General features: G+C 45.1%; 1 protein-coding gene and 1 long non-coding RNA gene across 9 annotated transcripts; one reads left to right on the top strand and one right to left on the bottom strand.

Moving 5' to 3' along the window:
* The first annotated feature begins 107 nt into the window (after positions 1-107).
* On the top strand, positions 108-3,075 carry LOC125551113 (uncharacterized). The gene has a single exon (XM_048714271.2). It carries the CDS (start codon positions 1,244-1,246, stop codon positions 1,916-1,918), a length of 675 nt encoding a protein of 224 aa, XP_048570228.1. The 5' UTR covers positions 108-1,243; the 3' UTR covers positions 1,919-3,075.
* A 1,467-nt stretch (positions 3,076-4,542) lies between these two features.
* Positions 4,543-11,051, bottom strand: LOC125551114 (uncharacterized). 8 transcript variants are annotated; one of them, XR_015600502.1, is made up of 12 exons: positions 10,448-11,051; positions 10,294-10,336; positions 9,688-9,947; positions 9,516-9,591; positions 8,936-9,152; positions 8,370-8,420; positions 8,021-8,098; positions 7,558-7,732; positions 7,112-7,216; positions 6,202-6,325; positions 5,511-5,535; positions 4,543-5,422 (listed from the first exon to the last, which is right to left on the bottom strand). It is a non-coding gene; the product is annotated as an uncharacterized LOC125551114 (long non-coding RNA). The 8 variants fall into 8 exon arrangements; XR_015600501.1 differs by lacking the exon at positions 8,936-9,152 and having other exon boundaries at positions 8,021-8,157; positions 10,448-11,044; XR_015600499.1 differs by lacking the exon at positions 8,936-9,152 and having other exon boundaries at positions 10,294-10,370; positions 10,448-11,041.
* Between the last annotated feature and the right edge of the window lie 2,645 nt (positions 11,052-13,696).

Here is a 13,696-nt window from a genome sequence, read left to right as displayed (position 1 = left end):
GGAGCTTAATAGTTACATTTGATGTGGACATTTAACATAAAGCATGATTCTGGCGGGGACATTTGGCCAGCCGAGGTGCGGGAACTGTAATGAGCATATCCAAAAATACAAGCCATTTCTATGAGCTGGCCCGGTTTAGCAAAAGTCATGCTAAAATTGCACACCGCTTTGCCAAATTGTCATGCTAATAAAAAGGACTATGAACTTTCACATGCCTTGTTTGAGGTATAGAGTTGGATGCCAGCTCATGACCAAATGTATGTGGACAACCCCAAACATATCCCTGGACATTTGGGGTCTTGTTTGGTGAACCGTAGAAGAAGTCTTAAGGGCAACTCCAACGCACGAACGCATTTTGTCTGTTTAGATCTGTGTCGACAGAAATCACAGCCCAATGCGCAGACATAAACACGTTTTGTGTCCATGTGGACGCAAAACCGCCTCAAATTTGGGCTGGGTTTGCATCCACACGAACACGAGACAGACACACCGCGCATTCGCTCGGTGTCCGCCCTACAGTCCTTTTAGATGCGCGCGCGTGGGGCCGGGGCGCCCATTCTTCTCCCTCTCTCTGCCCCCAACCGCTCGATAGTGCCCAACCCTAGCCATTGTTACCGCCGGTCGGAGAGGGTTTCGGTGTCGGCCATCTCAGCCTCCAGCCGTATGCGCGAGCTCGAGATACACCGCCGGCACTGAGCTCTCCCTGAAGACCTCCTCCACGATCCGGCATAGGATGTTGACTCGCCGAATTAGGACGCCTGGTTTGTGGCGAGCACGATGCGCGCCACCGGTCCTTCTTCGCCTCCCGTGTGCGTGCTCCCAGTCCACCAGCGGCTATTGAGGGGGAGACAGGTGAGGCGTCCGACGAGGCCCACAAGAAGGCCGGCGAGGAAAGAGCTCGAGGAGTTCGCCAAGTGGCTGGCCTGGCATTGATCCTGGCCCGGAGCAGCTGGAGCACGCGTTGGAGTTGGATTTGCCCCCACCCCAAGATAAGAATGAAAATGTCTGGATGATAATCAAAAGGCCCAAAGAAATACTTGAGATTAAGAAATTTCAAGCAGGCAATCTATGAAGTTTCCTTTTTCCGTTCCTGTTAACCAGTTCTTTTTGCGCGGTAACCAATTCAGACGCAACGGCACCACGCTGTGCGGTGCTGTCCACGTACGTACGGTACCGTCCATCGTCAACAGCTCGTCAAAATTCCCTCCCCGGCCTTGCCTACGCCATCGCATCGCATCCTCGGATGGCAATGGGGTCCCCTAAATCGAAATCGAGCTCCCCCATGGCGTCCTCCAAGCCCCCCACGCCGTCCTCCGCGAGCCACCACCAGGCGCGCCGCCGCCGCCGCCGGTGCCTCGTCGCCACCACGGCCGTCCTGCTCGCCCTGGCCGTCGTCCTCGCCGTCCTCTTCCTCACCGTCCTCCGCGTCCGCGACCCCACCATCCGCCTCGTGTCCACCCAGTTCGTGGGCGCCGCCCCGCGCTTCGCGCTCCTCCCGACCCCGTCCCTTCACCTCAACCTCACGCTCCTCGTCACGGTGTCCGTCCACAACCCCAATCCGGCCTCCTTCACCTACGCCGGCGGCGGCCACACCAACCTATCGTACCGCGGCGCCCACGTCGGGGACGCCGAGATCGACCCGGGCGCCGCCGTCCCGAGCCGCGGGGACGCGGAGGTCCGGGTCGCGCTCACGCTGGAGGCGGACCGGTTCGTCGCCGCCGGGGACGTGAGGCAGCTGGCCGAGGACGTGGAGAGCCAGGCGATGCCGCTAGACGCCGCCATCACCGTCCCCGGCACGGTGCTGCTGTTCGGCGTGTTCAGGCGCAGCGCCGTGGCATACTCCGAGTGCAGGCTCGTGGTCGCCGTCATGGGGATGCGCGTCCAGAGCCACGAGTGCAACAGCCGCACCAAGCTCTGACCCGATGATCGATGGATCTCGCCGGAGAAGATTGGGCGCGAGGCATGGCCGTGAAGGGGGGCGACACGTGCAGCCACGCCAGCGCACAGGGGAGTTTGGTGTGCCCCTGTGCGGTTACACGTTCGATACAAATGGAGGATTGAAATTTAAACAGCGGATTCCCGCAAAATCGATGCGTGTGTTTCTACACGTACGTGCGAGATTGGGGATTTGTATCTGATCTGACGATAAGCTATGACTTGAACATGGTAGTGTAGTGTTTTTTTTAGGAAATCATCGAGGGAAGAGTTCTCTCACGTGAATATATACTAGATCGGAATCGCTCCTTGGCGCGAGGGTGCCGGTCCAACATTTTGGTCAAGCTGGTAATGTTAAGTCAGTAGTAATCCAAGTTTATAGTACATATTCAAACAAGATAAAAAAACAAAAGAAAGAAGAAATATTCACACATGGTAGAAGCAAGACAATATGGAGTTCAACATCACCATAACATTACCGTAAGGCAGCATCGAGTTTAGTGCATTCACGAGAACACAAAAGACACTTGACATTAAGTCTGATACTAAAAGCGTGAATGCGAGAGAGGCAGTGGATAGAGTATGAGCATGATAAAACATAACGAACTACAGAGTCATAGATAACCGATGCAAATAAGTGGCTTCATTCAACTGCCTTGTCAATGAGCTTCATAGGCAACCTGATGCAAACAATATGTGAGATATATGGCATATAATGATTTCTCTATAGACAATGCACTTGAAATTTCGAAGGCAAAGGAACATATCTGATACTCCCTGATCCCTGCCGCCTCGACAAAGCTTGACCAATTGTTGTTATTGTGGCCCTAGACCAAAGCGCGCCTTGGCGCACATTGCCCGTCCAAGTGCCATGACCCAGCATGTATAAATCTTGTACATTCAAAGGAAATTATGGCACTCTTTCAAGACTAATGAGTTTAGTGGCGATTACAAACAGTAGAGATATATATAAAACATGGTATACTGAGTATACTAAGTCAACAGGATAATTAATTTGCAAAGCACGTGACAAAATTTGTTTCAAAAAGCCAGAGCTACTGCTAGATAGGTCAAACTGTTTGCATCAAGTTTAGAGAAAGCAAAAAAGATTCAAGATACCAACAGCCTGAATGTTAACTTTCAAATTCCAGAACCATACATCATCAACAACATAATATAATTAAAATAGGATAACTTAACATATAGGCCATTTCATTATTTCTAAGACATAAACAGAACAAATAGTCCCATATCAGAATTATCAACAACATGACAAAATAAAAGGAGGTCCGTACATATCAGAACCGAGACTCCAAATCTCATGTCTCAGACATGAAATATATTCTTTATCAGATTTGAAGTACCACAATGGGCTAATAATGACTGTCAATGTAGGGTAGGTACAACATGCCTTTCTTTTCTTGGTCCTCTCACAAAGGCATGGCTCACTACACAGTCTTAACCACTGGGTGTCTACCTGAATAACCAAACCAATCAGCATGTCAATTACAACTACATTAGAACCAAAAGGATCCCTAGTAAATTTCAAATTTAAACCAAGAGGATTGTTGTTAGTATGTATCTAGTGAGATTTATCATGGTATAAACATCAGCAACCACATTGGTTACTTATAGTGGAGGGTACAGTAGAACCAAACCTATACATTTTCACCGTATCTTCATTTACTCGTATGACTGGTATATCCTTTGTACTCATGTGTATCAATTAGGAAGAAATTAATATTGGCAAACAAATTCTCTTCCAAATTAAGCTCAACAACATACAGTAAATTGTATTTGGACTGGTTCCCATCTACTACTTGCACATCTCAGAGTCAACTGTCCATGGTATATCAAATAGAAATTTAGGAAGGAAAAGGAAGTGAAAGATAGACGGACAGATAAATGAAGAGTGGGAGAGTGAGGATATAGGCATAAGAAACATATCAGAATAGACGGTGACCGCATCTGCGGGCGTCATTGGGTTCTTTTCCATGGTTCTTTCCTATTTTATGAACATTGGGTAAAAGAAAGCAGGGAAAAGAGCAGGAGCAAGGAGGAGAAACAGGGAGAGGCATGAGGGGCAAGAGTCGACCAAGATTCATCAACCGAGATCCATCAAGAGGGGTAGGGTTTGTACCTAAACTATGTCGAGGTCACTGTAGCCGCAGTTCCGGATCCAGGCGAGGTAGTGTGAAACTTAAGACATGGAGAGAAGGGTCTTCTTGACTTCTTGTATTCCTCTCATTTGCTACTGTTTTGTAATCGGGCTGAGCCCAATCCAACATGAGTAGTGAAAGTGCGTTATATCGACTAGAGGGGGGTGAATAGGCGATTTTTATGAAAGTCTTCAAAACGTGAGAGTTATAAAGACAAACAGCGAAGATTATGCCTATTACTATGCAGCGGAAGTTAGATTACACTAGGCCAGCCATGGTCGAGTATTCAATAAAGTAAAAGCACAATGACAAACAGCTGCAGTGTAATAAGGATCAGGTAGGAAGAAGTTATGAAGCCAAACAGATCATACATTCACGTTGTGAAGACAAAAGATAAAGCAAGCATGCAATGGCTTCACAATGTGTAACAGTAAGAAAAGAAAATGAAGATAAAATCAGTGACTCGTTGAAGACAATGATATGTTGGACCAGTTTCAGTTGCTGTGACAACTGTACGTCTGGTTGGAGCGGCTAGGTATTTAAACCTTAGGACATACAGTTCCGGACACCCAGTCCTGAACACACAGTTCAGGACACCAAGTCCTCACCGTATTCTCCTTGAGCTAAGGTCACTTAGTCCTCGCCCAATCACTCTGGTAAGTCTTCAAGGTAGACTCCCGAACCTTTACAAACTTCGTTCTACACAATGTCTCTTGGATGCTCTGAACGCGACGCTTAACCGTCTGGAGGATTCACAGTCCTCAAGTGTAATAAGTCTTCAGATCACACAGACAAGAAGACCTAAGTGATGCCCAATTTGCTCTTGCTCTGGGTGGTTACGGCTTTTCTCCTCACTAGGAATTTTCTCTTAAAGGCTTCGAGGTGGGTTGCTCTCAAACGACAAAAACCGTGCACTGAAATCTGAGTAGCCAACCGTTTATGGTTGTGGGGATGGGCTATTTATAGCCACTTGGCAACCCGACCTGATTTGTCCGAAATGACCCTAGGTCACTAAGGAACTGACACGTGTCTTCAACGGCCAGATTTTAAACTCTCATGGCAACTAAGCATCACTTCAGTCATCCTAACTGGTTCTCCTGGACCCCACTTAACAGTACGGTGGTACCTATGACTCAACACAAAAGAAAAGGAACTACGAAAGATCTAAGTCTTCGAGCTTCATAGGCTTCATAACGTGTCTTCTTTTGTCATAGTCTTCAATGTGAATATCTTCATATACCACCTTTGGCTTCAATGTCTTCATACGTTTTTAGGGGTCATCTCTGATAGTAAAACCGAATCAATGAGGGACTTCTACCTGTGTTATCCTGCAATTCTCACAAACACATTAGTCTCTCAATTAGGTTTGTCGTCAATACTCCAAAACCAACTAGGGATGGCACTAGATGCACTTACAAGTAGGCCTAATAGATTTTGTTGTCTGTAGAAAGAAACAGCAGTCAAAATAAATTAATCAGTTCAGATGAATATGAATAGCTGACATATGTGATCAATTTTTCTCACTTAAAATACCAGGAACCTAATGCCTTTAAAACACCAGCATCCCAATGAAAAGCACCATGGATATAAAAAACCCGAGACAGACATACAACAATTTATTTTTGTAAGGATCTAAATGCAATGACCATTTTACCCTAACAATGTCATAGGTCTATATCAAGGTAGATTATATATGTATGTAAATACCCAACGGCGCAAAGGGAAATTAGAATGATTGTAGAAAATGACCAATCTAATATAGCAAGCTACTCCCTCCGTCCCAAAATTCTTGTCTTAGATTTGTCTAAATACGAATGTATCAAGTCACGTTTTAGTATTAGATACATCCGTATCTAGACAAATCTAAGACAAGAATTTTCGGACAGAGGGAGTACATCAGAAGGATGACATAGATATAAATAGGTTCAGTACATAGCAGTTGGTCCAAGCAATAACAAAATGCAGTGGAATTAGTTATGCCAAAAGCAATGCAATTTGGACTGAAATTATTGCCTGGAGTCCTGAAATCTGTCCATGACTCCAGGGTGCTAAGCAGGAAATTCACCTGCTACTACATTCTAGGAATATGATGTAGTTTAGTTAGTACCTTTCTTTTCATGTAGTGGCCGTGGTCATTGCAGCAGGCGCCGTGACTGTCTCAACCTCCTCTTCCGTCTCTACGGCCCGTGCTCCTCCTTCCGAGTCATGAGGAATCACAAGGATGTAAGCCTCTGAAATTTAAAAGGAAAAGGAACCACAAGGTCTCATCAGCCTGTTTAGTCATGGAAGGAAGCATCACATTTATATACACAACAGGGGCAACTTAATTTGAGAAAACATGCATGTATTGAACGCTTCCTCCAAATAATATATGGAGTTAATTACACATGCATCGATTTAAGCTAGCTCTTTTCCAGATTGCTCAGGATATTTTAATTGCTAGCAAAGAATCCTGTGAAAGAAGTTGGTTATGTTTCGACACACTGCAAAGTTGGTTATATTTCGACACATGCTACAATGTCAAATAGAGGCCCACTTTCCCAGATTTCATTTCATATTCACCCAAAGCATACATGGACATATGGATACACACTGGATCCAACTTGTCTATTTAATAAAAAAGAAAGAAGAAGGATCATCTGTAAAGAGAAAACACCACATCACCATAACCAAATGCTTAAGGTCGAAAAGGTATGCATTCATCCACTATTTACAACTGATCCTACCAAGAAACATTTAAAAAAAATACAACAAGCACTGACAAAAATATAGGAGCAGCTATTATAAAAATATGATCAGAATGCGTTAGAAATAACTTGCATAATATGACAGTGGATCATATCTCACAATTAGAATACATTATAATATTGAAAACAAAAAATGAGGTGACCAATTAGAATATTCTCATTTAGGTGACCACATTCCATAGTTTAAATTAAAAAATTAGGCTTCTCCCTAAAGCATGCACTCAAGTAGGAGGCATTAAAAAAGAATCTAGATGAAACATACGGGCATACCTTCGATGTTTCATTGCACACCTTAATGGAGATATTATTATCTTATGGACCTCAGTAAAATTGACGACCTTATTAGTTGCAACTATAATTATATGAAACAGGTGCCTGCAACGAAAAATGACAAACCATGATTGATCACAAATGAATTAAGCAGCTACAACTATTCTATCTCATTCATCGGATAATGAAAAGAGAATCGGTTAGATGCTAACAGAAATAGTGTGATTGTTTAGACACAATTTTATTTATTTTTCATTTATGATGCTCTTTGCTTTATCCCAAAAACCCATTGTTTACTTCACCTTAGGACTGCATAGGAGATATTTCTTTCAAGGGATAATCAAATCAGCTATTTCTATTATAATCCAACCTATTCACTATCGGAAGATTAAAGAGAGGGACATAATAGAATGAAATATGTATTACATAAAGAGAGCGTAGCTCACCTTGTTGCTGCAAGTTGGCATTGCTTGGGGAGGCAGTAGCTGCAGGCTTTGAGAAGGATGCTGTGTATACGGTTCTCCTGTTGTTGTAGCTTGTGGGAGATGCGAGGTGCAGTGTGCAGGCCGAGATCTCCTCTCCCTCTCCCATCTCCCTCTCTGCTTCCTCCTCCAGCCTGCTCTATTTGCCAAAAAAGATGCACCTTACCAAATTCAGAAAATGACACCGAGAATAGATGCAGAGATAAGTAGAGGGTACTCAATAACCCCTAGAAGAAAAAATTGAAAAGTAATGTGTAATTTGACTTCAGATTAACAGCCTATGTGGGTTACTCGGCTGACTAATTATAACCACATGTCACTAAAACTACATGCCAAGACGCCAAAGACTTCCTCAACAACACCAAGAATAAAATCTCATTACTTAACCTACAAACTTTGTCCAATATGGGAGAGGACAGATGGTTACCTTGGCGGATCAAGCTGCGGGACCTAGAAGAAGCAGTGGCATCTTGGGTTCGAAGTTCGAACAGGCGAGGTTGGCAAACTGCAGGCCAGAAGACATGATGGTTGATGGCTACTACCAAATCTGTGTGGCGACGTAAACTAAATGCACCAAGTCATCAAAAGTCTAAGTAAAGTTTGCATAACAAAATAGCATTACAAATACTTGATATTTTATATTAGGGGTGCAGTCCAAACAATGGTTCATAACAACGCATCTATACAATAGAAGGCACCACAAGCAAGCCAAATCAGGTATGAAAATAGTAGATAACAAAGCAACACGAGAATAGTAGTCGAGTATATTGGCATACCTTTAATTCTCAAAGAGTTGATTGGTTCATAACAACGGTTCCAGGAGAAAGCTGCGATAGAAAATAAATAAATATATTCTTTCAAAGAACGCCCAAAGGTTTGAGCAGGATAAGGTAATAAATATACATGATATGTAAACTTCAAAACTATATAGCAAATGAGCATACTGCAGAGAGATAAATGCAGATTTGAAGCAACATATTCATAGATTGGCAGAGTCTAATTGTAGCAGCATATCCTTGTGAGACCGATACACCTTTTGAACTTCTCTCTAGCCAAACACATGTAGTCTAATTGTAGCAGCAGATGAGCGACATGTGGCACTTGAATTTATTGACTGTAAGTCGCACCACTATAAAATACAAAGCATTGATCCTTTGCTGTTATAACCAAAAAAATTCGTAATTTTGTAAGAGACACAAAAACAGAACTACGGCCTAGGATCTTATTTCAGAGGTCCCTAACCCTGCCAATTAAAAACATTTTTTCCTCTTGGTATGATGGCTTAATGAGAACAGGAATTTCAGGATGATTTCATTTAAATAATAGGTCAAGGAGTTCTCACATAACCAAGATTGGTGACTGGGAATATCTGGTGCATAATTCGAGCATAACCAAGATTGGTGACTGGGAATATCCCGTGGGCAGCGGCTAGATGTATAGTTTTATTACATAGCGACAAGTACGTAGTATATAGAAATGGTGACAATCTTCAGATACAGAGCTGCTGGATGCTGCAGAGAGACCAAATTAAGCCAGTAAAACAACTCAATAGCAGGTTCCTACAGTTAAAACGACATACACAACATAAGACAGGTCAGTATCTTTGAACCTAGTCGCTGCCAAATGGTATATTTTGAACAGGAAGAAAACAAGCAAAATCATTGCCAAACCGCACATATCTGAACCAAGGAACTTTAGAATGACAACTATCCATGACTAATTACCATCACCAAGGCAGCAACACGCAGATTCATGGAAAAGAATTTAAACTACTGTTTTGAGGTTTCAAAAAACAAAAATATTTAAAAAGGATGTACACCAGAACTGTAAAGCAGGGAATTATGTGATAAATTCATAGGCCAATGATGATATTAATGTTCCTAAAGTCGCTATGCAAGGGGGAAATATGAGTAGGAACTGACCTGCACAAGAAATGTTGGAGATGCATCTTGCAGGAACTCACAGATTCCTTTCAGTAATCAGTACGCCATGTCCTCTCTGAAAATTCAACAACATTTTCAAATATGTAAACTATACCACCCGATCCACTACAAATCAAGTCGACAAACATTCAACTTTCAGCTCAAGCAATACCTAATTTGATCACATCCAAGTTTTAATTCCATCAACCGCAATTTCTGATCCAACAAATTTTGATTCCATCACCCACAATTTTTGATCCAACAGATCTGGGAAGCCCGAGACGGTACCTTCCAGATCTAGGGGAGAGGGAAGGGAGGCGCCGGTGCCACCCTGGTGACGACCCTTCGACCATTGCCACATCCACGCAACCACGACTTCGGCAGAGAAAACAGGCGGCACGAATCAAGGGCCGTACTCATATCCCAGACCAGCTGCAACACGGTTAATGGAATCGGTCACACCAAACCCAGGCCATGATAAAAAAAATCAAATGTATGTGGTGTCATGCAATCTTTTTGAACTCAGATCTTCTGCATAAAGTGATTCATATTAAAAAAACATATATATACCAATCAATTAGATAGGAGAATCACAAATTATCTTGAATGAACCCATTGATAAGCACACCAAACTGAACCGAATAAGATAAATGCAGACAACTAAATAGTATCTCTTCCATACATGGAAGAACCAGAGGCATCAAATAACATAAACTTAGCAGCCAACCTTGCTCGATGAAATGTAGGGCTCATAAGAGGCTAGGGAACCGATTCATACCTACGGAGCAGTGGCTACCTTGACGTTCGTCCCTCTGGAGCTGCTGCACACACACATACACTAACCTATATGTCAAGCTGCAGAAAAAGGGATCAAAACAGAGGGGGGGGGGGGGGGGGGGGGGGGGAATGGGGGAAGTGGAGACGGCACTCACCTCCACCTTCGCACGACGGATCCGAGGCGTCTCACCTCGAGCAGTCTTCTTCCTGGAGGTGCACGAACGCGAGGACGACGGTCCCGCGCTCCTCCAGTCGATGGCGACGCCTGGACAGCGACCAGGAGGCGATGCAGTGCGCGAAAGTTCGGACGGGGTTGGGGAGGACCAACCGGAGGTGCGGGCGCAGCGCCGGCGTTGATGGCGACGCCGTGGACCGGCGACCGTGGCGCTAGGGTTAGCCGGGGCCGCGCGTAGAGGGGAGGTGCGTCGGGTCAACGCAGTGGAGAAGGAGCAGCGTCACGAGATGAGCTCGTGGATGTGCTGTATGGCGACGGACCTCGCCGGAGTTGGCCGTGGTGGTGGGGGCAGGGGGGAATACAGAGAGAGAGAGGGAGGGAGGGAGAGAGAGAGGGCGACCAGGAGGCGATGCAGTGCGTGAGGGCGACCAGAGGAAAGGGGACGGGAGGGCGGGCTCGCCGTCGGGCGATAGGGGGCGGCGGCCACGGTGGAAGGGGAGGGGGCGGCGGCCATGGTGGAAGGGGAGGCGGCGGCGGCTAAACAGGAAGAGGAGAAGCTGATGTGGGAGAAACGGATGGGCGTTGGGTATCGTAGCGAAATTACGAAAATACCCTCGGCGGGGCACGAGAATAACGGCGGTGGCACAAGATATTTCCGGTGGTGAGCTAAACTGTTCATTGCAATAGTGTCGCAGGCTCCATCCGGCGGTCTAGATCGCCCGGGAGAGAGATCCAAGGGTCGGAAACGCATCAAGTAAACACATTCGACGGTCCACGATTGCTGAGCTTTGAGAGCGTCCGGGAGTGACTCAATCTCTTATTTCTCGATACTGCTCAAAAGCTGCCAAAGACCATGGTTATCCCATGATTTTGGCTGATCCAGTTTATAAAAAAAACCGGCTCAAAAATCTAAAAAAGTTGGTCTCATTCATGAGAAAAACCAGATAAAAACAATACAAATAGCAAGGGAAACGAATATTAAAAATGAACACTTGGGACAAGGCATGCTTAGCTAGCAGACATAAGGACACACGTAGATGTGGAGTGACGTTGAGGGATGCTAGACTCTACAAGGAGTCTAACGCACTGCATTGGCGTGTGTGCCGAGCTTCACGACACATCTCAGAAGCATCTACAATCAACGAGTACAATTGAACACGAACCTCTACTTGATGCTCCGCCATAGAAATTCGGAACAATTAGCAAGTTCGGGGAGGCATCTTCCGTCGTCAATGGGTAAAGATAAACCGAGATATCACCAAGAGCACGAAGCTTGCCGCAACACAACGACAGCCACGAGAGGGTCTTGAGCATGAATAACAACAACGGCGAGGCACCTTCACAAGGGAAAACAGATGGCCGTCCTACGATACCAAAGGCACGCCGCGAAACCCTGAAGAACACCACCGAACAATCACCATCGACCTCAATGCGGCCGCATTCCCACATTCGTCAAACCCACAACAAACATGCACCACACCAATTAACCGAGCCAACCCCCAGACAATGCCTTCAAGAAAGGGTGCGACGCGGGATGTGTCACCATTGTCTGTTCCGGGCGCATCTAGAGCAGGATTTTCCCCTAAAGTCTGATTGAGAATGAAGCCACCATGACAGCGATGCCTCCAAAAAGGTTAGCGGTACCCACAGGCAGCGCCACCACCGGCTCCGGATGGAGCAGGATTTTCACCCAAGAGAGCACAAAAAAAGGACACCAGTAGATAAGTTTTTTTAGGGATACATCAGTAGATAGGTTGATGCATGCATGCAACCATGCAGCACCACAAAGCAGAGACCACGACCATGGCCGGAACTGGTCCACGGCAGCCCATATCCGGCCGAATCCAGCCTGCCCAAAGATAGCGTAGTTTGTTGCTCTTCTAGCCTTCTTGTTCGTGGCTACCTTCATAGCATCGTCATACGGCGGGTTGTCTTCGTAATTAGAAGTGCCAAAGATGAAGGTGATGATGGTCTCATTCGCACATCAAAGATGTTGTCGGCTGATATTTGCCATTCAGTGGAGGAAACTGCATTGCAAAATGAATGAATCTATGCTCTAAAATGCATCTACATACATCCGTATGTGGTCCATAGTGGAATCTCTACAAAGACTTATATTTAGGAACGGAGGGAGCCACCACCAGCTCCGGATAGAGCAGGACTTTCACCCAAGAGAGCACAAAAAAAGGACACCAGTAGATAATTTTTTTAGGGATACATCAGTAGATAGGTTGATGCATGTATGCATGCAACCATGCAGCACCACAAAGCAGAGACCACGACCATGGCCGGAACTGGTCCACGGCAGCCCATATCCGGCCGAATCCAGCCTGCCCAAAGATGGCGTAGTTCGTTGCTCTTCTAGCCTTCTTGTTCGTGGCTACCTTCATAGCATCGTCATACGGCGGGTTGTCTTCGTAATTAGAAGTGCCAAAGATAAAGGTAATGATGGTCTCATTCACACATCATACGGCGGGTCTTGTTCGTGGCTACCTTCATAGCATCGTCATACGGCGGGTTGTCTTCGTAATTAGAAGTGCCAAAGATAAAGGTGATGATGGTCTCATTCGCACATCAAAGATGTTGTCGGCTGATATTTGTCATTCAGTGGAGGAAACTGCATTGCAAAATGAATGAATCTATACTCTAAAATGCATCTACATACATCTGTATGTGGTCCATAGTGAAATCTCTATAAAGACTTATATTTAAGAACGGGGGAGTAGCAGAAAAGATGCACGGGAGCGTAAACAGCTCGTCATCTTTATCTTTATGTAAAAGGAAAAAAGGAGCAAAACACACAGGAGCATAAACGGCTCGTCATCTTTATATAAAAGAAGAAAAAAGAATATAGAAGGAAAAAAGGAGCAAACAATTATGTCAGAAGTGGGGTTTGAACCCACGCCCTCGTAAGAGGACCAGAACTTGAGTCTACCGCCTTAGACCACTCGGCCGTGCTGACGTTGGTGTTGTTACGAGCCTCGTTGTCTTTATAGATGCTGGACAAACCAACACATACATCGATTCTTCTTCACGTCTTTATGCAAATGAACACTGCAGTTTCCCGATGCAGACTCACATCACATGTGCAAATGCAATCTTCCTCCCCAAAGGCATGATCAGCCTGACCGATTCAAGAGGTAGTATCACCATAAATTTACCCGCAGGAATCAACAAGTAGGGCTTCCTGAAAAATCAATGGTGAGCCTTATTTTTTAAGAACATGACA

Source organism: Triticum urartu, chromosome 4A, assembly GCF_056163025.1.
Source record: "Triticum urartu cultivar PI428250 chromosome 4A, HENAU_Tu73, whole genome shotgun sequence".
Lineage (NCBI taxonomy): Eukaryota > Viridiplantae > Streptophyta > Magnoliopsida > Poales > Poaceae > Triticum > Triticum urartu.
Note: the sequence above shows the minus strand (reverse complement) of the source record. Positions and strands in the feature narration are given on the sequence as shown.